At 44.3% G+C, this 27590-nt stretch overlaps 1 protein-coding gene across 2 annotated transcripts in view; it reads right to left on the bottom strand.

The window, feature by feature from the left end:
* LOC138970441 (phospholipid-transporting ATPase ABCA3-like) overlaps positions 1-27590 on the bottom strand; it is a 137210-nt gene that overhangs the window by 58727 nt on the left and 50893 nt on the right. For both annotated transcript variants that reach the window (XM_070342900.1, XM_070342899.1), the window contains exon 7: positions 17948-19326. In XM_070342900.1, the coding sequence (XP_070199001.1) occupies positions 17948-19326 (1379 nt within the window). The remainder of the gene's footprint in view (positions 1-17947; positions 19327-27590) is intronic.

Here is a 27590-nt window from a genome sequence, read left to right on the forward strand (position 1 = left end):
CATTAGTCTAGGGGAAGTAACCCTATAGTACTTCCTCTTCCCGTCTGGCTTGTAACGGCGATAGTAAACGTGCAACTGACAGATTCATCTTGTCTCCTGTTGTCTGAATGATGAGAGAAAACATAACATGGTGGCAGCGGGTGACAGATCATGTATCCAGTGACATTTTGACTGAATGTTGACCTCGGATACTGTGAGTAGAAACCTTTTCTTCTCTGAATCGATCTTCAGTGCAAGTGGGAGCAGTTCCCGATCTCAAGTTGATCTCCTGTGTAGTGTGTTTATCTCATCATTTACAAGACTCTGAACTCTTTATCATGGCTGAAGCTCCAGCAGTAAACCCACAACGTCCCCACAATGCCAGAGTCAACCCTCCCACACCTCTAAATGTGAAGAAAGGGTGTGAAGAGTGGAAACATTTCAAGCAAATGTGGCAGAACTACTGCATTGTCTCACGACTTAAAGACGATGATGTCCCTTACTCTAGAGCTCTTTTCTTGCACACTCTGGGCCAAGAAGGCCTTACTGTCTACAACGGGTTGAAACTGGATGACAATCCAACAGTGAAACAAATCATGGACGCCTTTGACGATCATTTCATTGGGAAGAGGAATGAAACATATGAGAGGTACGTCTTCAAAAAGAGAGATCAAAAACCCAACGAGAATGTTGAGGACTACATAGCTACTTTGCGCACACTGGCCAACACTTGCAACTTTTGTGAATGTCTCAAAGATACTTTACTTCGCGACCGTATTGTTCTTGGAATACAGGATGGCCCCACACGAAAAGAATTGCTGCAGGAAGCCGAGTTGACCCTGGAAAAGTGTATCCACATGTGTCGGGCTGCCGAGTCAACATCCCAACAACTCAAATCTTTCTCAGTCTCTGCTGTGGATGAAAGTGGTGCTGAAGCCTGCAGTGTCAGCCACCGTGATCGTGACAGTGACCGTGACCGTAACAGACCGAAACTGACGCCCTGTAAATTTTGTGGCCAAGCTCACACCTGTAAAAAAGAACTGTGCCCAGCATGGGGTAAGACCTGCAAGCAGTGCCAGAAGAAAAATCACTTTGCTCTCAAGTGCACAAACATGGCTAAGAAAAAGACTAAACTTCACAGCATTGCCGCCTGTGACTCGGACTCTGAATCTGACACTGAGCAACTGTTAGCTGTTCACAGCAAGCAACAATAACAATCCCAGAAAATCATCAAAGCAAAAATGATCGTCCAGGGTAACACCGTTGCCTGTCAGGTTGACTGCGGTGCAAGTGTGAATATCATTCCCGCAAGGCACGCCAAGGATGCTGCTCTGAAAGAAACCAAGAAAAATCTCTTTGTCTACAACGGAACTGTCTTGAAACCGCTGGGGAAAACAGACCTGTGCATCAAGAATCCAAGGAATGGAAACAACTACAAGACTGAATTCATTGTCATCAAAGAGAATCTCACCCCACTCCTGGGAAAGAAGCTTAGTGAAGAGATGGGCCTCATCACTGTAACCTATGACAACTTTGAAAGCGTCTCAAGAGTCGACGAGAAATCTGACGTTCTTCATGACTACAGTGATGTCTTCAGTGACAGCCAAAGAAGCCTACCTGGGGTTGCAACCTTCAAACTTGAAGATAATGCTGTGCCTGTCATCTCTGCGTCTTGTCGCGTTCCTCAAGCAATGAAATCCAAAGTGGAAGCAGAACTCAACAAGCTGACCAAGGAAGAAATCATCGCTCCCGTGGAAGAACCAACAAGTTGGTGCAGCCGAATGGTGGTCGCTACGAAGAAATCAGGCAAAATGCGCGTCTGCATTGATCTGCGTCCCCTCAACAAGGCCCTCAAGCAAGAACACTACCCGTTACCCGTGATGGAAGATCTTCTCCCAAGACTCTCGGGTGCAAAGGTGTTCTCCAAACTCGATTTGAGAAATGCTTACTGGCACGTCCACCTCGACAAAGAATCAAGTCTGCTGACAACATTCCAAACTCCCTTTGGTCGTTACCGGTGGAAACGCGTCCCCTTCGGAACCTCCGTGAGCAGCGAACTCTTCCAGAAACGTCTTGATCAAGCTCTTGAAGGACTCCGAGGCGTGATTGGAGTCTCTGATGAAATCATCGTCTACGGTGAAGGTGAAGATGATAAGTCTGCTACTGAAGATCACGACATAAACCTGACTGCTCTTCTGAACTGCTGCAAAGCCCTCGGAATGAGAATCAACCCGGAAAAGGCCGAATTTCAGAAGAAAGAGATATCCTTCCTCGGGCACCTGATCAACAGTCAAGGACTACCGATTGACCCTGAAAAAGTCGAAGCTGTCCTGAAAATGCCGAAATCTCAGAACGTTGAAGACGTGCGACGCTTCTGTGGATTCGTGAATTACCTCTCCAAGTTCCTACCAAAACTGCCTGACACTCTGGAGCCCATCCGGCAGCTCACTCGCCAAGTTGTACAATGGACGTGGACACCCACGCATGACAAGGCCTTTACAACTGTCCAAAAGCTTGTCACAGAAGCCCCTGTCCTTTCCTTCTTCAACCCTCAAAAGCCCTTGACCATTTAGTGCGACGCAAGTCAAACTGGGCTCGGTGCTGTCCTCATGCAAGGTGGTCGCCCCATAGCGTATTCTAGCCGTGCTCTGACGGAAACTGAGACAAGATACGCCCAGATAGAAAAGGAAATGCTGGCGATCGTCTTCTCACTCAAAAAATTTCATCAGTACACGTTTGGACGACTCGTTCACATAGAAAGTGACCACAAGCCACTGGAGGCCATTCTGCAGAAACCACTCTGCTGCTCCTCGTCGTCTACAAGGTATGATGCTCCGTGCTCAAGCCTACGACATTGTCGTCCGCTACAAAAAGGGGAAAGAAATGTACTTGGCCGACAACCTGTCTCGAGCATACATCAACGCTCCAAGCAAACAAGAAGACATTGAGCTTGTCAACATGGTAGCCTTCCTTCCAATTAGACAAGAAAGACTGGACAAGCTGAAAAACGCTACAGATGACGACAAAACACTGCAACGTCTCATGACTGGGTGGCCAGAAGAAAAACAAGACTTGCCTGCAGAACTGACACCATACTAATTTTTCGAGACGATATCTGGGTTCAAGACGGTCTTGTCTTCTAAGGCGAGCGTGTGGTTGTTCCCATCTCCATGCGACATGAAATGAAAACTGCCGTTCATTCAATTCACTCAGGAATCGATGGCTGTCTCAAAAGAGCCAGAGAATCCCTGTTCTGGCCCGGAATGTCGGGAGACATAAAGCACTTCATCTCTTCATGTGAAGTCTGCAGCACTTTCCAAAGCGCTAATCACCTGAGTCCCTCATGCCACATGACCTCCCATCCCGCCAATGGGAGACATTTGATGTTGATCTGTTCGAATTTGAAGGTCGAAACTACCTCGTCACCGTTGACTACTTCAGCAACTTTTTGGAAATTGATCGTCTGGAAAACACAACATCAACCACCATCATCAAGAAACTGAAAAGTCACTTTGCTCGCTGTGGCTCACCTTGTGTCCTCATCAGTGACAACGGCCCACAGTTCACCTTGCTCGCTGTGGCTCACCTTGTGTCTTCATCAGTGACAACGGCCCACAGTTCACCTTGCTCGCTGTGGCTCACCTTGTGTCCTCATCAGTGACAACGGCCCACAGTTCACCTCTGAGAACTTCAAGAAGTTCTCCAGTGATTTCGACTTTGCATGGAAAATAAACTTCGCCATCCAGTTTCCAGCCCCAATCAGTTGGAGTAGGAGTGTCATTTTCCTAGCCACTGCTGAACCTGGAGGTAGACTCTTAGACTGTGATATTTCGCAGCACCCGAGGTGGGGGGGAGGGTATGAACCTGGACATACGATGTCCCAGTAGCAACTTTTGTGCAGAAGAGACGATGTCGAAGTGCGTCAAGACTTTCATCTGGAACGCCATTGTACAGAAGCACAAGTGCCTTTTCCCCAGCACGCAGAACATCTTCTTGTGTCTGTATTTCAAGAAAGGCTGCAGCAAGACACTGTAGTTGGATACTGTTCATCAACGTTCCGAGTGCAGCTCCTTTCCCAATGCCAAATGGCCTTGATGTTGTGTCCGAGCCTGTTATAGCATGCAGAAAGAGAAGCAGGCGGCGAACATTGTCCAGCTTAGCAATCAATGTCCTCAAACTCCATGTCTTCTTCTTTTTGCCGTGCTTGTCCGAAAAAGAAGAATACATCATGGGCAGCTGAGTCCACGTGGTAGCCCAGCAACACAAGAAGGTCGGTGTCCTCTCCGACAACAGCAGTCGGGCCGTGTTTCGCGCTCTCTGTTGCTGAAAGAACGATGCCGAGGTCTGCGTCACCCTTTGCATGGATCACTGTGCATTTTGGCTCAAGAGCAGCTCCCAGAGCATGGATGAAGCGTTGCTCATTGTCTGTGTTTACCTGGAACTTCCTCCTTGGATGTCTGCAGTTGCATATCCTGTCAGATCCATCTCACCCTCTCCATCCCGTCCTCGCAGCTCAGACTCCTGCCCGATCAGCATCGAGGAGGTCGCGCTCCTTCAAGTGCCGCACTAACAGGTTCCTGGACTCCTACTTGCCCTCTGCTGTCAGGCTACTCAACGCCACGACCTGAAGCAGCCTGTGTGATTTGCCGCCAACTCCGCAGCGATGGGCACTTTGGTGCATGTGTGGGTGCGCGGATGTTGATCCGCTGGTGTGAGTGTGTGTGTGTGTGTGTGTATGCCTGTGCCTGTGTGAGCGTCTGTGTGTGTGTGTGTGTGTGTGTGTGTGTGTGTGTGTGTGTGTGTGTGCGTGTGTGCTTGTGTGTTGTGATCGTGTGACTGTGTGTATGTATGTGTTTGTGTACGTGTGTGTGTGCGGGTGCGTACGAGTTTGTAGAATGCTCTTGGTCTTGATACACGCGCATGTGTTATCTATCCATGACCTTTTAAATCATGCCTGTGTGCCATTATTACCCACTCAATCTGAATATATGTTATTGTTTTTAGTTAAACTGAGATAGAGAGAGATGGCGAGTGAGAGAGAGAGAGAGAGAGTGTGTGTGTGTGTGTGTGTGTGTGTGTGTGTGTGTGTGTGTGTGTGTGTGTGTGTGTGTGTGTCTGTAAGTGTGAGTGCTGCGAGAGACGCTCAGGATGTTTACATGTGTTTTAATGCAATTCTAATTCTAAGTTTACAGCAAATATGAAGCGGGCTAGAGTTATTAGTTTTAAGTGCAATCGTTTAATTCTTAATACACATGTGTTGTTTTTATGTCTGTGATCGCCTGACACTGTAAGGCAATTTTCCTTGTTTTTATGAGGACAGTAAACATTTTAGGTCTTTGAGTCTTGAGTCTTGAGTCTTGAAGTGGACAGGTTGTCCTGTTGCACCTTTACTTCGGCGGGAGTGTGTCGATCATGTCTTTCGTAGATGGACCAGAAGTATACCCATCAAATACGACAATTGCATTTGAGTACTTTCCTGAAACGTAGCAAACTCAATAATCTCATGAAAAGTTAGTCCTCGTTGCCAGGGGATGCGCTGGAGGAGGGAACCACCATCGAGGACGTACTGAAGCACTGCTTCCTCTGAACGCTGGCATTCCTCTTTCTCCACCATTTTCCAAAGTTTGTCTGCTAAGACAGCTTTATTTGGTTGACAGAGAAGTTTTGGTGACTCAAACAGTGATGACAGGTACCCGCAGAGTTCAAAATGGAACGCTTCTGCTTTGTCCTGAAGCTTAGACGTGGCCAATGCAATCAGTCGCTGAAATAGCAGTTGGGGATCCACTTGAACAGGACTTCCGTCAACACGAAGAAACGTCTTTGCAGCCATTGTAACCACTAGATCTTTTTTTCTCGTGGAAACATCGGTGACGATTTTGCCTTCCATCTGCTCGATGATTTTGCAGCCAACTTCTTTTGCAATGTCCACGTTTACCGCTGGCTCAGCTACGATGCCGGTTACAACATTTCTGAGGGTCGAATCTTCTGCAAAAGGATCTCGTCCGGCCAAGAGGGACGTCACAGCCATCATGTCTTGTGTGTCTTTTGCTGACCGAAGGTAGGCTGCTATGTTGTGCTTGTTCGTATATGAACGGCGACAACGTACATGCACAGCCTGCCCCTCTGCAACAACAATTGAATCACCACGCTCGGTACTGACTCTGTACATGCACAGCCTGCCCCTCTGCAACAACAATTGAATCACCACGCTCAGTACTGACTCTGTACATGCACAGCCTGCCCCTCTGCAACAACAATTGAATCACCACGCTCGGTACTGACTCTGTACATGCACAGCCTGCCCCTCTACAACAACAATTGAATCACCACGCTCGGTACTGACTCTGTACATGCACAGCCTGCCCCTCTGCAACAACAATTGAATCACCACGCTCGGTACTGACTCTGTGCATGGTGTCTCTTCCCTTCTGTTGCGGAATGACGATCTGCTCCCCTGAATAAAGGCTGCCTCCACACATGATACACAACTGCTCCATGATCTGGAAACAAATCATTTATAACATAAACTTAAATAAAGCATTTGGATTGACACTGTATGTATAATTGTCCAGACGCTAATTAACGCAGACATATTTTTGGTTACAATAGTCAAATTTTGTCTTTAAGTAGTACAGCATAGTTTATTATAAAATATCCTGAATACAGTGAAACACCCTTATTAAGACCCTCCATTTTAAGACCTGGTTTTCTCAGATTATTTTGTTGGTCTTAAGAAAGGGGTTTCCACTGAAACATGATTTATTGAAAATATAAACATATACGGGATTTGTTTTATTAAGCCTTATTTTATGAAAACTTTTTTTGTTAACCTTTAATAGAAATTGCTGGTATGTCAAACCTACCTCATTCTTGTCTCATTCGCAGTGGTCACTGGTGTAGAGCAAGGATTTTGCTCAGAAAGCAGGTGACTAGAAAAAAAAGATAACATTAATGATTTACGCATCAAATAAAGGCTATCGTGATAGCATTCCATCAGAGAAGTTCCTTAAGTGTCAGCAATGGCGACAATAACATGAAAAACATAAATAAAACATCACCGAACAGTGCAACAGGGAGGTTATTTTTGACAGCATTCGCCTACCATACATACTGGAAGCACGATCAACAATTCCCACGCTCTTAAGAGTATAATATAAAACAAATTCTAATCTAACTTCATAATTGTATTTGTGATGCTGAGCATATCAACTGCAAAGATTATCTGCACGTTTGAAACGGTAAAACAAGTTTTAAACTCATGTTGTGCTGTCTGGAAGCAGACGAACTTTTAGCGAAGCTAGGTCGTCTTCATATCAGGATTTTTTTCTTTCCAATGCATTCGTGTGGCATAAATAAAGAACTAGCGCTAGCACTCTACAAATGTAGCCGAGAAAATGAGGTGGTAAAAATGTTAAAGGACGAATAAAAACGTAAAGATTATCGATTGCTCACCTTTTTGCATGTGGCCACGCGAAGCACGTTCGACCAGACTTTGAGTGCATGGCGCGCATGAACTTCCGGCTTTGCGACGGCAGGCCAAACCAGTCAAATCTGCTTGTTCCGTGTGATTGCATGACTTTTCTGATCCGATAACTCACTTATTCCATTACCTCAGGGCTTAGATTTTGAACTGGGTACTAAAGGACACTTTATTTACCGGTCTGTGTTGATTTCATTTTTGTTGCAATAAGTGGTACCTCTTTAGCTCCCGTAATTCCACTAGATTTCGCCAAAAGTACCTTGAACACACCCCCGACGTAACTTTCAATGAGCATTTTTTTTCACTTGCCGGTCGGATTTGGCGCATACTTCCAACTTGGGAACATCCCAGGCTTGTTTTTGATGCACCAAATGTACACGTTCAGGCCTAAGCCGCCTTGATCCATCGGAAGTTCGCTTTTTACGCACTGCGTCTGTCAAGCACGAGATAGCAGACATCTTTGGACCGTAAATGACTCTTTGCGCATGCGCCGCTGATTTGATTGATCAATATTTTTAGGCAAAGCACATGGTCTCAGCAAACAGAAAACAAAACATTGGGAGTGTTAGTAACACTCCCGAAAAATACAAACTTTTGTTACATATTTTTTTTTCTATAACTTTTTTTCCCAGGGTTCATTCATCATCTGACATAACTTTTTAGCGAAATTCAACCATAAGATTATTGAAAAAAAGCAAAAATGTAGACGACCACCTTTAAGTTTTAACACAACAATATCATCCAAATGTAGAAGCAGAACAAAAAGAACAAGTCGCGTGAAGCGATATAAAAACATTTAGTCAAGATCAGCACTACAAATCAATCATCGCCGAGACTACATTCAGATAGTCTCGGCTAACCATACCGAAGAAGACGGGTCACGCTCGCCGTCGCGAACCACGCGCCCGTAGTACTTCCTCAACCTATTTCATTTTCATTCTAAGCATATTTTTAGATTTAACATGACATATCTATATATTTTTTAATTAAGGAGAAGACAAGGAATACAATGCAATCAATTTTAAATGTGTTTGCGGAACATCGATTTTAATGGCAACTTTAATGAGCAAACTCATTAATTAATTGTTAAGCCTCCAAGCTGAAATGCAATACCAAAGTCCGGGCTTTGTCGAAGATTACTTGACCAAATAGTGCATCGCCCAGCTATAGTCAAGGGTCAACCTCGACAGGGTTGGGTTAGAGATGATGTTTTTCAGAAAGCTTATTCAGTTTACAGCCGATGTTCGGTAAACGAAAAAATGGCTCCGTTGTACCGCTTTTGAGTGAGGAGCGTCTTTGTAACCTAACCCATATTCTGCAAAAAACGCAGTTTTGACGCAGGGGGTATGTTACAAAGAAACGTCGTATACTTCGTTTCGTAAATTATACATTAAACAAAAGCTAAGGCTTTGTTCTATCAGGCAATATATAAACAACATTCTTCCTATTTATACTTTTAGACATTAACCTGCGAGCAAAACATCGTGTTGAGAAAATCAAAATATGTCATTCTTCCAAACGAGAAGTAAAGATAATTCAGCCCCAGGTTAATATTGCAATCATAAATACACACACAAGTTGATTTTTCTTATAGATGAACTGACTTGGCATCATATTGGTTAGTTCCATTTGGCAGACACCAGCCAAATGAAACAAAATTGAGTCAATGTGCATCAACTGCAAAAAAGAGAAAAATATCGACTGGAGAAAAAAGCTGACATAAACACAGCCCTGGAAGAAGATCGTTTTGTCCTGCCAGATGTCATTTGATGCATCATACGAAAGATGAAACTGTTGTAAATAAATATGTGTTTGATAAACGGATATTGTCGATTTCTAATTGTCCACTTCCGGTTTTGCCTCATAATGTCGAATTCTTTGTCTAAAATAAGTATTTTGTATTTAATAAAAATCGTATTTAATATATAGTGACTTTTTTTTTAAAACAAAAGTAATCTTTTATGAAGCTTTATGCATCTGTTTATTAAAGGTAACCGTTTTAAACTTTTGACATGCCGTTTCGTTATGAACAAATTGTCGTTTTGCACCCTACCCGTTTGAAAAACATGACCAAAAACGACTTATACATTATTAGAAAGAGACTCATTCACTGCTGTGACGACCATTGTATGTGCAATTCTATGCTCACAATGTAATTAGAGTAAATGACAAGTGATTGTAGCATTAGTTATATTTGGCATACCTGTTGTTCATTGCGCCAGCTTCAAATCTCAGAAAACGGTCATACATGTCTCAATGTCTGCATTTACTATGACAAAACAAGCTAAACTCCCCACATCATGCACCCAAAGGGTATATAAGCAAATTACATAACACTAAAGTAAGCTAGGATCTTTCTTAGTTCTTAATTTGCCTTTTGGAAATGGTAGAAATGGACTTATTATAAAGTGCAACCCTCAGTCTTGGGGTACCGGTTGTTAAAAACATTATTGAGTCACTTGAGAAAAAGTGACTCTATGTAATCGGTCAGTGTTAGTCTGTCCGGTTCCCGCAGTGGGGCACTGCGGTTATGAAATTAAAAGCCCCTCCTGTTTTTGGAACCGCAGGAGCTTTCTAGTTTGCTGTTAGGTAGATTTTTGGTTCCTCTTTCCTGTCATGCTCTCTTTTTCTTCATGAATTCTTTTCTTTTTTCTGCCTTCTTGCTCATTCACCTGTATTTTTTCCAAAAATCTCTTCTCTTTCCGCTTGTCTCGCGATTCATGTATAGTTTAATCTGTTAGTGTTCTGATGTAAGTCCAGCAGTAGATAGGTTAAGCCTATTTTAACATACTGGAAACTGGTAATCTTCCAGTAGGTATTAATTTAGTTTTACTAAAGCCTGCTGGGACACAAGTAATGGGTTAGTGCATTTGTAAACAGGAATCACTTGACAAGTGGCCCCCTTCATCCCCCCCTTCCTCGTCCTGATATGGCTCTGCGTAGTCGGCTGGACGTTAAGCAACAAATAAACAAACAAACAAACAAACAAACAAAAGTCTGTCCGGCCGGCCGTCCGGCCGTCCGGCCGTCCGTAGACACCACCTTAACGTTGGACTTTTCTCGGAAACTATCAAAGCGATCCGGCTCATATTTTGTTTAGTCGTGACCTCCAATGACCTCTACACTTTAACGATGGTTTCGTTGACCTTTGACCTTTTTCAAGGTCACAGGTCAGCGTCAAAGGAAAAATTAGACATTTTATATCTTTGACAAAGTTCATCGGATGTGATTGAAACTTTGTAGGATTATTCTTTACATCAAAGTATTTACATCTGTAGCCTTTTACGAACGTTATCAGAAAAACAAGGGAGATAACTAGCCTTTTCTGTTCGGCAACACACAACTTAACGTTGGGCTTTTCTCGGAAACTATAAAAGTGACCGGGCTCAAATTTTATGTGAACGTGACTCCCAGTGACCTCTACACTTTGACGTCTGCTTTGGTGACCTTTGACCTTTTTCAAGGTCACAGGTATGTCTTGAAGGAAAAAAATTGAAATATCATATCTCTGAAACTATTCATCGGATTTGATTCAAACTTTATAGGATTATTCTTTACATCAAATTATTTACATCTGTATTGTGTTGTGAATAGCAATTTCTTCCTGTCCATCTGATGCCTCATATAATATTCAGAACTGCGAAAGTGACTCGATCGAGCGTTTGCTCTTCTTGTTTCTTTTAAACTAACCCTAGACGTATCCCGGTTTCTTCAAAAAGTGCAAGTCTTCTGTTCGCAGTAGGCACTGCCATTGTTAAGTTAATTACATTGTACGTTGAAATGTATGCATTTGAAATTGCCGAAAACGCTGGATAAAAGTTATTTTCGATTAAATCGCAACCTACCCTTAACTGTAGATTACGTCCTCTGATTAGGGGGTATAGTTAAAGATTAAGGCAAATGAGCTCTCCTTTGCCACTTATCTCATCAAAACACTTATCTCATCAAAACACTTATCTCATCAAAACATTTATCTCATCAAAACACTTATCTCATCAAAACACTTATCTCATCAAAACACTTATTAATTAGAAAAAAACACAGTAAACACCAATTTTCAAAGACTTTCGGGCCACGCCCTTCTTCAGTGAAATGAATGAGAATGTAAATAAACAATGACCAATGACGTAAAATTCTTGATTAAAAAAAGAAAAAAACGTCATGTAAACGTCACAGCCAAACGTCATAAGTTTCGTTCTCTCTCTCTCTCTCTCTCTCTCTCTCTCTCTCTCTCTCTCTCTCTCTCTCTCTCTCTCTCTCTCTCTCTCTCTCTCTCTCTCTCTCTCTCTCTCTCTCTCTCTCTCTCTCTTTCTCTCTATCTCTCTATTTCGTTATCTCTCTCTCTCTATTTATCTCTCTCTATCCATCTCTCTCTATCTAACACACACACATACACACACACACACACACACACACACACACACACACACACACACACACACACACACACACACACACACACTTGCAGGAAACAAACTGCATTTTCATCAATCCCTTAAGCATTTCCAAACAAGAAGGGCAAAGCCTATACGACTCACATGCTTTACACATTTTTCCTACCAAAATACATGTGACCTTGACCCAAGGTCAAGGTCATCCAAGGTCTCATCACTGGTCCATATTAAGCGCCCAGGTCCCTAATATGGACCAGTTGTGATTTGTTTCTGTATTTTAATTTTAGCAAATGACTGTAAAAGCTAGTTATCTCTAATTAGTCTTCAAGATTTACGAAAGAGAGAACAACTAGCAAACACAAAATGAAACAGCTTTGCAAAAAAAAACAAGCTAGTTAGCAGCGTGAAACAAAAAGTGGTCCATATTAGGGGCCCTTCCCCTATTAGGATGCACCATAACATGTTTTACTTACTTCCGATTAAAACTGCATAGTTGTATTTTATGTCTTGCATATTTTCAAATGATTTAAATGAAACACCCAAAGCGGCGACTTTGCTGGTATCGATATATGATTTTGAATAAACAAAAATATGTCATCACTACATAAATACGAACATTGTGACGTCATTTTAATTGACGTCAAAACCTGTATGATTACCTCACCTTTCCAATTATATGCCGTTAAAGAATGTCAGATAAGCGGTTCAACTTCTATGCCCGCTCAATGAACCCAACCCTCTAAACGGGAATAGTAAGCACAAAGAAGGAAAATACGCACACAAAACCACGTTTTTTCTCAAAAGCGGTATATATAACGAAAAGCCCCAAGACTCTAGATTTAGAATACTATTGTTAATATCTGCCAAAAAAGTGTGGTAGCAACCCCAACCCTGTCGGGTTGACCCAGGTGGTCACTGGCCGACAGACTAAAGTAGATAATTTGAAAATATAAAATGCATCTGGCGGCCGTAATTGATACATGTATTTTGCTAATATCTACTTCCTCTAGCAGAGAATCAAAATTACACATACATACACGGTGACACATATATGTGACCCTCCACCACGGAATGAGTCGCATGTCACCTTTGCATGATTTTCATATTTTTACATTTTCCTAAAGAGTTTTGTATGCTCTATCCAGTGGTGAAAAACGTTTTAGAAAAGAGCAAACACTGTTTGAGTTATATTATAAGCCTGTGACTAAGGTGAACCTCACACTGTTACCAGACACTCCCCGGCCTTTTTTTTAAGCCTAGCGCAGAACCGCGCGAGGTGACATGCGACTCATTTCGTGGTGGTGGGTGTAAATCAACTGTTGCGGTGATACCCTCCTCACTGCCAGGTTCGAATAAGTAACAGTATGTACCTTGATCGGGAAAAGCTAGACACTTCATCATTTATAAGCGACTGCCACGTGTTTGATCAATTCAAATACGGTAAGCATCATTCTAAACGGTACCAAAATCAAGAGTACTGGTCACGAAACAAATAGACACGAAGCAATAACTGTGTCTGCGGTACCTAACCGTTTCATTTATCTCCACCTTAAACAGGGTTTGCTTAATGCATGCATTTTGCATGCAGATGTTTACATTTGGTACTGAACGAAATATTTCAAATTAAGAGGATGCAACATACTACAAAGAATTATTGGAAATTACTCTAAAACACCAATGCAGTACCTTAAAACTCAAGGAATACCTCATTACGCAAGATATTAAATGTTCTGTGTTGATTTTTCGTTTACATCTGTCATAATGTTCAGTTACAGAGCATTCGATAAACAATGCTCAGAGCCGGAACATTTCAACATTTGCTCAGAGCTAGAAGTTTTTGCCGATCAAACACCTTAGAGCTGGAACATTTCGTTTTTGCCGCATAACATGCAGATTTTACCACTTTGATGCCATCCACTGATAGGAAGTGTTAAATATATGCTATTCTATCACCAGGAGTACATATTTCATCTATAAGGGCCTTATATTGTCCGTTTTGCGAATTGCGGCAGAGCTGGAACAAACCTAAGCTCCGCCCATTTTGCTATTCCTCAGAGCTGGCACATCGATAAAACGAGTTAATTAATGTTAAGAAAAATCTAGATGCAATCTGAAAAATGTTTTGACGTAAAAAACATTGCTTTTGCATTGACCCAGCTCCCCATGAGGGTTTGGGTGGTCTGTGCTAGACTGTATCGAGCATTGACCCAGCTCCCCATGAGGGTTTGGGTGGTCTGTGCTAGACTGTATCGAGCATTGACCCAGCTCCCCATGAGGGTTTGGGTGGTCTGTGCTAGACTGTATCGAGCATTGACCCAGCTCCCCATGAGGGTTTGGGTGGTCTGTGCTAGACTGTATCGAGCATTGACCCAGCTCCCCATGAGGGTTTGGGTGGTCTGTGCTAGACTGTATCGAGCATTGACCCAGCTCCCCATGAGGGTGTGGGTGGTCTGTGCTAGACTGTATCGAGCATTGACCCAGCTCCCCATGAGGGTTTGGGTGGTCTGTGCTAGACTGTATCGAGCATTGACCCAGCTCCCCATGAGGGTTTGGGTGGTCTGTGCTAGACTGTATCGAGCATTGACCCAGCTCCCCATGAGGGTGTGGGTGGTCTGTGCTAGACTGTATCGAGCATTGACCCAGCTCCCCATGATGGTTTGGGTGGTCTGTGCTAGACTGTATCGAGCATTGACCCAGCTCCCCATGAGGGTTTTGGTGGTCTGTGCTAGACTGTATCGAGCATTGACCCAGCTCCCCATGAGGGTTTGGGTGGTCTGTGCTAGACTGTATCGAGCATTGACCCAGCTCCCCATGAGGGTTTGGGTGGTCTGTGCTAGACTGTATCGAGCATTGACCCAGCTCCCCATGATGGTTTGGGTGGTCTGTGCTAGACTGTATCGAGCATTGACCCCGCTCCCCATGAGGGTTTGGGTGGTCTGTGCTAGACTGTATCGAGCATTGACCCAGCTCCCCATGAGGGTTTGGGTGGTCTGTGCTAGACTGTATCGAGCATTGACCCAGCTCCCCATGAGGGTTTGGGTGGTCTGTGCTAGACTGTATCGAGCATTGACCCAGCTCCCCATGAGGGTTTGGGTGGTCTGTGCTAGACTGTATCGAGCATTGACCCAGCTCCCCATGAGGGTTTGGGTGGTCTGTGCTAGACTGTATCGAGCATTGACCCAGCTCCCCATGAGGGTTTGGGTGGTCTGTGCTAGACTGTATCGAGCATTGACCCAGCTCCCCATGAGGGTTTGGGTGGTCTGTGCTAGACTGTATCGAGCATTGACCCAGCTCCCCATGAGGGTTTGGGTGGTCTGTGCTAGACTGTATCGAGCATTGACCCAGCTTCCCATGAAGGGTTTGGGTGGTCTGTGCTAGACTGTATCGAGCATTGACCCAGCTCCCCATGATGGTTTGGGTGGTCTGTGCTAGACTGTATCGAGCATTGACCCAGCTCCCCATGAGGGTTTGGGTGGTCTGTGCTAGACTGTATCGAGCATTGACCCAGCTCCCCATGAGGGTTTGGGTGGTCTGTGCTAGACTGTATCGAGCATTGACCCAGCTCCCCATGAGGGTTTTGGTGGTCTGTGCTAGACTGTATCGAGCATTGACCCAGCTACCCATGAGGGTTTGGGTGGTCTGTGCTAGACTGTATCGAGCATTGACCCAGCTCCCCATGAGGGTTTGGGTGGTCTGTCCTAGACTGTATCGAGCATTGGCCCAGCTCCCCATGAGGGTTTGGGTGGTCTGTGCTAGACTGTATCGAGCATTGACCCAGCTCCCCATGAGGGTTTGGATGGTCTGTGCTAGACTGTATCGAGCATTGACCCAGCTCCCCATGAGGGTTTGGGTGGTCTGTGCTAGACTGTATCGAGCATTGACCCAGCTCCCCATGAGGGTTTGGGTGGTCTGTGCTAGACTGTATCGAGCATTGACCCAGCTCCCCATGAGGGTTTGGGTGGTCTGTGCTAGACTGTATCGAGCATTGACCCAGCTCCCTATGAGGGTTTGGGTGGTCTGTGCTAGACTGTATCGAGCATTGACCCAGCTCCCCATGAGGGTGTGGGTGGTCTGTGCTAGACTGTATCGAGCATTGACCCAGCTCCCCATGAGGGTGTGGGTGGTCTGTGCTAGACTGTATCGAGCATTGACCCAGCTCCCCATGAGGGTGTGGGTGGTCTGTGCTAGACTGTATCGAGCATTGACCCAGCTCCCCATGAGGGTGTGGGTGGTCTGTGCTAGACTGTATCGAGCATTGACCCAGCTCCCCATGAGGGTTTGGATGGTCTGTGCTAGACTGTATCGAGCATTGACCCAGCTCCCCATGAGGGTTTGGGTGGTCTGTGCTAGACTGTATCGAGCATTGACCCAGCTCCCCATGAGGGTTTGGGTGGTCTGTGCTAGACTGTATCGAGCATTGACCCAGCTCCCCATGAGGGTTTGGGTGGTCTGTGCTAGACTGTATCGAGCATTGACCCAGCTCCCCATGAGGGTGTGGGTGGTCTGTGCTAGACTGTATCGAGCATTGACCCAGCTCCCCATGAGGGTTTGGGTGGTCTGTGCTAGACTGTATCGAGCATTGACCCAGCTCCCTATGAGGGTTTGGGTGGTCTGTGCTAGACTGTATCGAGCATTGACCCAGCTCCCTATGAGGGTTTGGGTGGTCTGTGCTAGACTGTATCGAGCATTGACCCAGCTCCCCATGAGGGTTTGGGTGGTCTGTGCTAGACTGTATCGAGCATTGACCCAGCTCCCCATGAGGGTTTGGGTGGTCTGTGCTAGACTGTATCGAGCATTGACCCAGCTCCCTATGAGGGTGTGGGTGGTCTGTGCTAGACTGTATCGAGCATTGACCCAGCTACCCATGAGGGTTTGGGTGGTCTGTGCTAGACTGTATCGAGCATTGACCCAGCTCCCCATGAGGGTGTGGGTGGTCTGTGCTAGACTGTATCGAGCATTGACCCAGCTCCCCATGAGGGTGTGGGTGGTCTGTGCTAGACTGTATCGAGCATTGACCCAGCTCCCCATGAGGGTGTGGGTGGTCTGTGCTAGACTGTATCGAGCATTGACCCAGCTCCCCATGAGGGTGTGGGTGGTCTGTGCTAGTCTGTATCGAGCATTGACCCAGCTCCCCATGAGGGTTTGGGTGGTCTGTGCTAGACTGTATCGAGCATTGACCCAGCTCCCCATGAGGGTGTGGGTGGTCTGTGCTAGACTGTATCGAGCATTGACCCAGCTCCCCATGAGGGTGTGGGTGGTCTGTGCTAGACTGTATCGAGCATTGACCCAGCTCCCCATGAGGGTTTGGGTGGTCTGTGCTAGACTGTATCGAGCATTGACCCAGCTCCCCATGAGGGTTTGGGTGGTCTGTGCTAGACTGTATCGAGCATTGACCCAGCTCCCCATGAGGGTTTGGGTGGTCTGTGCTAGACTGTATCGAGCATTGACCCAGCTCCCCATGATGGTTTGGGTGGTCTGTGCTAGACTGTATCGAGCATTGACCCAGCTCCCCATGAGGGTTTGGGTGGTCTGTGCTAGACTGTATCGAGCATTGACCCACCTCCCCATGAGGGTGTGGGTGGTCTGTGCTAGTCTGTATCGAGCATTGACCCAGCTCCCCATGAGGGTGTGGGTGGTCTGTGCTAGTCTGTATCGAGCATTGACCCAGCTCCCCATGAGGGTTTGGGTGGTCTGTGCTAGACTGTATCGAGCATAACCACCAAATTGCATACAAATCTCCACTCTTTGACACAAATGATCAATTATTGCGATCCTTATTTATTGTAGCATCTATGTGCCTACATTTGGTAATACCCAATGCATTTGTGAACCTTGCAAACCAAAAAGTATAGTGGAACTCTGCCTTAGACACCTACAGTTGTGATCGATCTGAGCCGACTACGAAAATGTGGCCCCTCAGAGCTGGATCACTACCGCCTCAGAGCTTTTCACGCATGGAACGTCTCACACACCGTGGAAACAGACAGAGAGATAGATACAGAGACATAGAGAGACACTGTGAGAGACAGAAACAGACAGAGATTGAGAGAGACAGAGAGTTTACACAGAAAGAGACAGAGAGAGACAGATATACCTTGACCAGCACGCAGTCCTGCTTGCACAACTCCTTGACGTCGCTGCTCGCGATGCGCCGCCTTTCTTCCGCCACGTCTTCGTCTTCCTCCGCGGCGTACCCCGCGGCGTACCCCTCTGTGTGCCTCCCTCCCATACAGTCACACCGCGACAGCCCCTGCCTCTCAAACTTCAGCGTCAGCAGCAGGAAAACCACACCCTGCACGAACAAGCACAGCAGGTACCTGCCCATGCCGCCCTCTAATGCCCAGTAGTTCTCCGAGAAGTCGACACACTCACGGCCACAACCCTTGCTGAAGCCTTTGCAGCACTGGCCCTTACTGACAAGGCACGATTGCTTGTAGTTGTCCAGTTCACACGAGGTAAGTGTGACGTAGTTGGTGAAAAGCCTGTTCAACCCAGCGATGAGGTTGTAGGGTGGCAACAAGTAACTGCACACATGGTCCAGGATGTTGGTCATGATTTTCTTGGTTCCGGTTTGATCAGTGATGACGTACCCAACGCCCGGCATGATAACGCCGCTGGCGAAGTTAAAAAAGAAGAGAATGGTCGTGGCGTCGAGCGCCGACTTGAAAAAAAAGTGCGTGAGGTAGGCGAAAGACAGCATGGCCGGACCGTACAGCGCGAAGAGGACGACGACGAGAGCGGGTCGCGAGCCCCCTGTGATGGGCTCAAGGCCAGTAAAGCACAGCAGGCCGATGATCACGGCAAAGGTTGGCGCGCACACCGCCAGGTCCCACAGCAGGTTGCCCGTCCAGTACACCAAGGGACTCACCCCGCTCACACGCTGCAAGTGCTTGGAGCCAGCCGCGCGCTCGCTCATGATGGAGAAGATGAAGAGGGGGGAGTGGAAGGCCATGCCGAGCCCCAAAATGATGCACACCATAAGGCCTTTACTCTCGTAAGTTATAAGTGTGAGCTGTTCCTTGGAGAACACGACGTGTCTCACGACGGACTTTTTGGGAAGCGGGTGGAGGACTGGGACGATGTTGACGCTGCTGTTGACTCGCTCCTTGGCTACGGCGTTAAGGACGAGGGCAAAAGCGATGGCCCTGGCGTCGGTCGAGAAGCGGTTGTAGAGCACTGTGGCCATTACCTCTGATACTTTTTTCCCCGGCATGAAGGCAGCTCCCACGATGACCTTCCTGGATAAGTCTAGTGGCAAGAAGCCCACGGTCAGTTTGCACAGGTCCTTGAAGCTGCCCACCTCCTTAGCTGTGTGCTGACCGTCGCCAAACTGACCGGCGTACAACTTGCTCAGGCTGCTGAGAGAGGTTTTGATCTCTGGCGGGGTGACTCGGCTGGGCAGGTCGAAGACGCCGTAAGGCACGGTGGTTTCACAGAACGGGTCAAGGTTGAGCTTCAGCGGCGGGTTTACATCTTAACAAATGAGACATGTGAGATAAGACTTAATGTCTATAATGTGCAGAACACTAGCTGGGAAAGAAGTTGGCTTGAGTACATTCAATACACTGGGCGAAAAGTGGCGTTTTGTATATTACAAAACTACTCAAAATCTCAACAAAACTTCAAGTTTCAATGGGTTTATTACATTTTGGTGTTTACGACAACGCCAGATTTTGATTGGATTTTGTTGAAGTGATCGCTGCGAAATTGCCTGGAATTTCAGCGCGTTTTGCGACGGTCAAAACATCATGTTAAACCGTGTTACAGCATGTCTGTAACATGCAAACATAAGTTTTGATGGCATTAAAGCTTTGGTTTAACGCCAAGTAACATCATGTTATCGTAGACTTAACTTGCAAAACTGCTTGTTTTGGTGGTATTACAGCTTGCTTGTAATGTGATTAGCATCATGTTATTGCTGGTTGAACATGCAACACCCCATGTTATGTTGGTGTTAAAGATTGCTCAAATGCCTATTAACTCCATGTTATGTTGGTGTTAAAGCTTGCTCAAATGCCTATTAACACCATGTTAGTTGGTGTTAGGCTTGATTATTAATGTAAAAAACACCATGTTATGACGTTCACATAATTGTTTTCACCTGGATGGAATTTTGTGGAAAAGAAAGCATGTTGTTTGGGAATTGTGTGCGGGTTTCATGCTTGGATGTTGCACTTTGCTGACTTGTCACAGGTCAATTTACATTCAACAATATTAGTTTTAAAATGCATAATCCTTCACAGATTATGTAAACATCTTTAACATTAAGTGATTAACACTTTGGTTGTAAAATTATTGCACTGTATTCAAACAGGACAAAAACAAAAATGTTGATTCACAATGTACAATAGCAAAGGACTATTTTGAGTGGAGACAGTGTTCATCCACACTATAATTGGATAAGCTATAATAAAGTATTTAAATCGGTGAAGGCCACACGAAATGAAAACACACCATCAGTAAATTACTTCCCTTGTGAACAAGATAATAATAATAATAATAAAGGAGCATTTATATAGCGCAACATCATAACTTTACAATTATGCTCTTTGCGCTTAAGAGCGTCATACCCATAAAAGCCATGTCAGTGTTAGCCCATGTGAGTGTGTGTGGGGAGGGGAGGGGGGGCAGATGCCCTGTGAAAACATTGGCCATAGATATATGTGAATTACTTCCCTTGGGTATGAACATTTATGAATGATTAAATGGGTGAAAGAAGGCCAAACAAAATGAATATCAGTAAATAACTAAATCACTTCCCTTGTGAGTAAGAACAGTCATACCATGTTCCAACTTGTTGCTAAAAATTCGCCCACTATGTGACCTTCAAAGTTGACAAGGGGTAACTGAACTTCATGTTTGGATGTCATGGAGTCCAACATGTCAGTAAATTTTGAAAGCCCTAGATTCATAAACATCTGAAAACTGCTCAACGTCTTTGCATCACGGCACATTAATAAAAGTAAGACTGGCCTAACTGCTATGGTGAGGCAGTAATCACTCGTTGATGAAGAATTATTTGAATTCTGAATTTCGAACAAAATGATACAGTGTCCTTCCAAACCCCCTTTTCAGGCCTCCAAGAATAAAACAAGAAGGGCAAAGCCCATACGACTCACATGCTTTACACATTTTTCCTACCAAAATACATGTGACCTTGACCCAAGGTCAAGGTCATCCAAGGTCATGCAACACAAAGCTGTTAATTCAAGACATAGGAAGTACAATGGTGCTTATTGGCTCTTTCTACCATGAGATATGGTCACTTTTAGTGGTTCACTACCTTATTTTGGTCACATTTCATAAGGGTCAAAGTGACCTTGACCTTGATCATATGTGACCAAATGTGTCTCATGATGAAAGCATAACATGTGCCCCACATAATTTTTAAGTTTGAAACAGTTATCTTCCATAGTTCAGGGTCAAGGTCACTTCAAAATATGTATACAATCCAACTTTGAAGAGCTCCTGTGACCTTGACCTTGAAGCAAGGTAAACCAAACTGGTATCAAAAGATGGGGCTTACTTTGCCCTATATATCATATATAGGTGAGGTATTGAATCTCAAAAACTTCAGAGAAAATGGGAAAAATATGAAAAATAGCTGTTTTTTAGGCAACATTTATGGCCCCTGCGACCCTGACCTTGAAGCAAGGTCAAGATGCTATGTATGGTTTTTGGGGCCTTGTCATCATACACCATCTTGCCAAATTTGGTACTGATAGACTGAATAGTGTCCAAGAAATATCCAACGTTAATGTTTTCCGGACGGACGGACGGACGGACGGACGACTCGGGTGAGTACATAGACTCACTTTTGCTTCGCATGTGAGTCAAAAAGCAGGTCTTAAAAAGGAGGAAATCTGCTTAATATGTAGGTAAATGTACAACAGATTGTGAACAGAAAATCCAAAAACGTAAGGTCTTAAAAGCGGGGAAGTTTGAAAAGGGGGACCTAAAATGTGGCGATCATAACAACCATAATTTATCTAACAAAGTTCATTCTGAAATCTTCTTCAGCGTTTGATTATGGAGAGACTAAATCCTCATTTCAGATGTGGTCTTAACTCCTTGTCTCTCAGGTACGCATATATCCGTACCCACTCACCTGGCTTTATCTGACCAGGTATGGATATATATCCGTACACACAGTCACTATGTACATTGCATCTGTTCTCATTCGGCACATATCCGCATTCTGCTTAGACTGTTAGCTTCAGTCGCTTCCTGTAACGTTGATCTAACGCCAGCATTCTAGCCTGTTGATACACAGTTTCTACAATTATGAGTGACCTGCTGCATCACAGCTGGTCTCGGCTTAAAAAATCTTTGTCAACATAGGTGGGGTACAAAGTGTTAAAATAAAGCGTCCTTCCAAAGTCGATGACAGGTCCCCAGAGTATTCACAAAAGTATATGGTACTGGAAGCCTTGCATGGCGACGAAAAAGATGTCCACGCCTACATGAAGAAGTATCCTTCACGGCTTCAGCGGAAACAGTCGGCTGGGGATGAGGACAGCAGCTAATGGGGAACCTATGTAAACATATAGACAAGAACAAAACTATATGTCAATGGGAAAACAAAGAAAGAAGTAGAGAAGGACCTCCCCACCTTAACACAGTGAAAATTCAAAATTGCAAGCCACTATACATTCCTCATAAAGGCACATTCCTTCATGCTCACGTGCGAAAACTAACATAAGTTTACAAGTGTGTATCTATTTATAATAATAATAATAATTGTCAGTAAGTACTGGTGTCACATGACTGATGTGAACCAGTTGATTGGCTAATGGCGATGCGCTAAAACTGTTAGCGCACTCTTGGAGTGCGCTAACTTTTCCACAGAGCGTATTCTTCCGCCCTTTGCCTAAGCGAGACTGTGCTCTCATCCTCAGAATTAATTAATGACATGTAGCTTATATTCTCCACAATACCAAATGACCATAAATTCCCTGCTTCTCAATTAAAGCAGAAGTGGGTTTTTTTTCTGACAGATTGCATGTGCCTGTGCCAGTGCCAGTGATCTAAAAATAGAAGCCGCTGTGTTTCATCTAATTTTCGCCGACTTGCATAGATTCTTCTCATATGCCGTGTTAGTGGCATGTAGCTTATTATCCACATTACCAAATGATGAGTTAGTATACAATTCCCAGCGGCTAACAGAAAACACACGTGTTATTCCGATAACGTACCAGCTAGACCAGTTTGGAAGACTGACTCGATCGACTCTGTAGCAGACTACACAGAAATACGACTACATCAGTTCAGTAAATGAATGGTTTCCGAATTATTATTTCAAGGCAAGAACAATCGTAATCGAAAACGTGTTAGGTTCAGAACGTTCTTACCATATATAAGACTTATTACCAGCCTGCGTCATGCGTGCAGACTCAGTCAGTGCAGACTGCAGTGGTTCGATTGCCCAGGTGGCAGGTAGCCTAGCAGTAGCAGACGACATTTAACCCCGCTCAGCAAATTAACTTGTTGGGCAAATGTGAACGAAAAAACGATGGGGATATAATACGTGTAGGGTTCAGAGCATTCTTACCGTTCATATTTAGTACCAGACTCCCCGATGAGTGAAGATACCACACGAGAAACATGCCACATTTATTTTGAAAATGTACTTTCCGTCGACCGTGGCAAGGGGCAAAACTCTGCACAGTCAATCTGTCGAAGCTCGATCATGGTTTCGAATCGCAAATAACTATGAGCACAGTCCTTTCTCCGAGTTTAAATGAGGTCTCTATGAAAGATCATCACTTTTTAGCTTAACGCTACACTGGAATTTACCAACAGAAATTAAAACAAGAGTTTGCGTGTGACGAAAGCACGACACACTTGAGACAGCCCACACGTACACAAAAGTAGATCCAGTGACACAAACCTGACCACACAGTTACGCCTATCCAAATGCGCGTTGCAAAATGTGCGTTTTGAATCTTATTTTTTCTCTGGCGGTACTGACAATATCGTTATTGAAACAATCCCAATGCACTAAGGGATTTATAGAGCAAATCTCGAAAATAATTATTGAACTCAGCGCTATGCGCTTCGTTCAATAATGAATTTTCTCGATTTGCTCTATAAATCCCTTAGTGCACTGGGAAGTCTCAATAACTTAAATAATAATAATAATAATAATAATAATTGTCAGTAAGTACTGGTGTCACATGACTGATGTGAACCAGTTGATTGGCTAATGGCGATGCGCTTAAATCTGTTAGCGCGCTAACTTTTCCACAGAGCGTATTCTTACGCCCTTTGCCAAAGCGAGACTGTACTCTCATCCTCAGAATTAATTAATGACATGTAGCTTATATTCTCCACAATACCAAATGACCATAAATTCCCTGCTTCTCAATTAAAGCAGAAGTGGGTTTTTTTCTGACAGATTGCATGTGCCTGTGCCAGTGCCAGTGATCGAAAAATAGAAGCCGCTGTGTTTCATCTCATTTTCGCCGACTTGCATAGATTCTTCTCATAATATGCCGTGTTAGTGGCATGTAGCTTATCATCCACATTTCCAAATGATGAGTTAGCATACAATTCCCAGCGGCTAACAGAAAACACAAGTGTTATTCCGATAACGTACACAGCATTTGGAAGACTGATTCGATCGACTCTGTCATACGTAGCAGACTACACTGAAATACGACTGCATCAGTTCAGTAAATGAATGGTTTCCGAATTATTATTTCAAGGCAAGAACAATCGTAATCGAAAACGTGTAGGGTTCAGAACGTTCTTTCCATACAATTATAAGACTTATTACCAGCCTACCTGGCTCATTCGTGCAGACTCAGTGACAGTGCAGACTGCAGTGGTTCGGTCTTGCCTAGATAGCAGACGACATAAACCCCGCTAAGCAAATTAACATGTTGGGCAAATGTGAACGAAAAAACGATGGGGATATAATACGTGTAGGGTTCAGAGCATTCTTACCGTTCATATTTAGTATCAGACTCCCCGATGAGTGAAGATACAACACGAGAAATATGCCACATTTATTTTGAAAATGAGCGAACCGTCGAGTCCTTCGTGGGGTAGTCAATTCAAGGGGAGTCACTCCGCACAGTCAATCCATCGAAGCTCGACTGAAGGTTTCGAATTGCAAATAATGAAGAGCACAGTCGTTTCTCCGAGTTCAAATGAGGTATCTCTGAAAGATCATCACTGTTCAGCTTAACGCTACACTGGAATTTACCAACAGAAATCAAAATGCGTGAGACGAAAGCACGACACACTTGAGACACCGGCCCACACAAAAGTAGATCTTACTGTACACGACCTGACCACACAGTTATGCCTATTCAAATGCGCGTAGCAAAATGTGCGTTTGGAATCTTCTTTTTTCTATGGCGGTACTGACAATATCGTTATTGAAACAATTCCAGTGCACTAAGGGATTTATAGAGCAAATCTCGAAAAAAAATAATTATTGAACTCAGCGCTATGCGCTTCGTTCAATAATGAATTTTCTCGATTTGCTCTATAAATCCCTTAGTGCACTGGGATGTCTCAATAACTTAAATAATAATAATAATAATAATAATAATAATAATAATAATAATAATAATAACGGGCATTTATAAAGCGCCTTATCAGAAGTTCAAAGCGCGTGACAACAATACATGTATAAAAAATTCATACAATTACTGTCAGATTCAAACAACACATCATGCACATCTCACATCCCCAGAATCTATGCTAAGGCCAAAAAAAAAAAGTCTGTTTACGGTATCCCGACCGACCCTATTTTTTCGCGCGACCCTAGACTTTTTTTTTGGCATTTGGGAAAGACAAAAAAAAGTCTGTTTTTTGGGCAAAATAATTTAATTTTTTTTTTTGTGAGGGAGAAAAATATTTTTAAAAAAATCCCGACCTACCGACCCTATTTTTTGGCCTATGTTACCGTAAACAGACTAATTTTTTTTGTTTGGCCTAAGGAACTATCCGTAATGTTTTTGGAACAAGTGAGTTTTCAAATTGGACTCAAAAGATGAAATGGATGGAGAGTGACGTAATTGAAAGGAGAGTGAATTCCATAACTGAGGGCCATGATACGAAAACGTGCGGAAGCCATGAGCCTTGCGTTTAAAGCGACCTTGACGGAGAAGTTGAGCATCAGCAGAAGAACGAAGGGTGCGAGAGGGAGTGTAGAGGGAGACCAGTTCCGAAAGATAGAAAGGTGCCGATTCAGAGATGATCTTGTAGCAGAAGCAAGCAGCTTTATACCTAATACGTTCAGACACAGGAAGCCAGTGAAGTTCTTTCATGAGAGGAGTGCAGGGTTGTCGATGCTGAGCTCTGAAAATGAGACGTGCTGCAGAGTGTTGTACTTTTTGCAAGGGTTGGAGAGTGGAGTCAGGGCAGCCTATGAGAAGGGAGTTGCAGTAATCTAATCTAGACAGAATGCAGGATGTAACGAGAGTTTTAGTGGCATCAACAGTGAAAGTAAAAAAGATATAAACTTTCCACATTCACAGAGACGGGGAAAGCACTTGTGAGCGCATCCATCCGTGCGAATGCTGCTAAGTATTTTATGGAGGGAGGTGGGGAGTGTAGGCCTGTTTTGTCATCTTTTTTTTTTTAGCCGTAAGTAAATATTTGTAGGTGATCTTTGTTATTGTTTGAGATTATTTCTTTTACTAATGATGAGACAAGTACAGGGTTATCTTTTTTTGTTACACCCAGATCATGATCAGGGATGATAATGGGGGATTCCATGAACCAAAATGGGAAGGGGTGAATGGGAATGTGGGCCATCCTAACTGGGTTTACCCCCACTTTCTTGAAATATCGGTTGAACATATAGTCTGCTAGTGGAATCGTTGCTTCGTGTATTTTGGGTGTTTTTCTTTTTAGGTTTTGGTAAGAGGCCGAGGTTATTGTGTCAAACTCAGCAGTGAGCTCTTCGTTCACAGCATTGTCAAAAGAACAAGTTTGCTCTTGATACGTACTGGGCCGACTTTAGTCTTCTTTCTTCATCGAGGGGCAGCCAGCCAGCCTCTCGATACACTAGTTTGTTTATGGAGTCTTTTGGGAGATCAAAGATGAGTTAGAGTGCATGCCTAAATGGCGGGGTAAAAAACGGTCAAACACGTAAAATTCCACTCGTGCAAAAAACACGAGTGTACTTGGGAGTTTCAGCCCACGAACGCAGAAGAAGAAGAAGCTGGAGTGCAGCCATTTCGGCTCTTTCCTATAGTTTTAGATTCGATGTGTGTGTGTGTGTGTGTGTGTGTGTGTGTGTGTGTGTGTGTGTGTGTGTGTGCGTGTGTGCGTGCGTGTGTGTGTGTGTGTGTGTGTGTGTGTGTGTGTGTGTGTGTGTAGAAGCAGAAAACGATAAGCACAATAATAGCAAACTAAATAAGGGGAAGGAAAAGGAAAGGGAGGTAAAAACCACGCACTTCTTTACTCAAACTTCATAAAACCGACTGTAAAACTAACACCGGCTATTCTCCTTTCTCAGTCATTATCAACATCGATCCTAAAACAAACCAAGTCGCGTACGGCGACAATACAACATTTAGTCAAGCTGTCGAACTCACAGAATGAAACTGAACGCAATGCAATTTTTCAGCAAGACCGTACACTCGTAGCATCGTCAGTCTACCGCTCTTTGCAAAGGCAGTGCAATTGACAAGAAGAGCGGGGTTGTGTTGAGCTGAGAAGGATAGCACGCTTTTCTGTACCTCTCTTCATTTTAACTTTCTGAGCGTGTTTTTAAT

This window comes from Littorina saxatilis, linkage group LG7 (genome assembly GCF_037325665.1).
Source record: "Littorina saxatilis isolate snail1 linkage group LG7, US_GU_Lsax_2.0, whole genome shotgun sequence".
Taxonomy (NCBI): Eukaryota; Metazoa; Mollusca; class Gastropoda; order Littorinimorpha; family Littorinidae; genus Littorina; species Littorina saxatilis.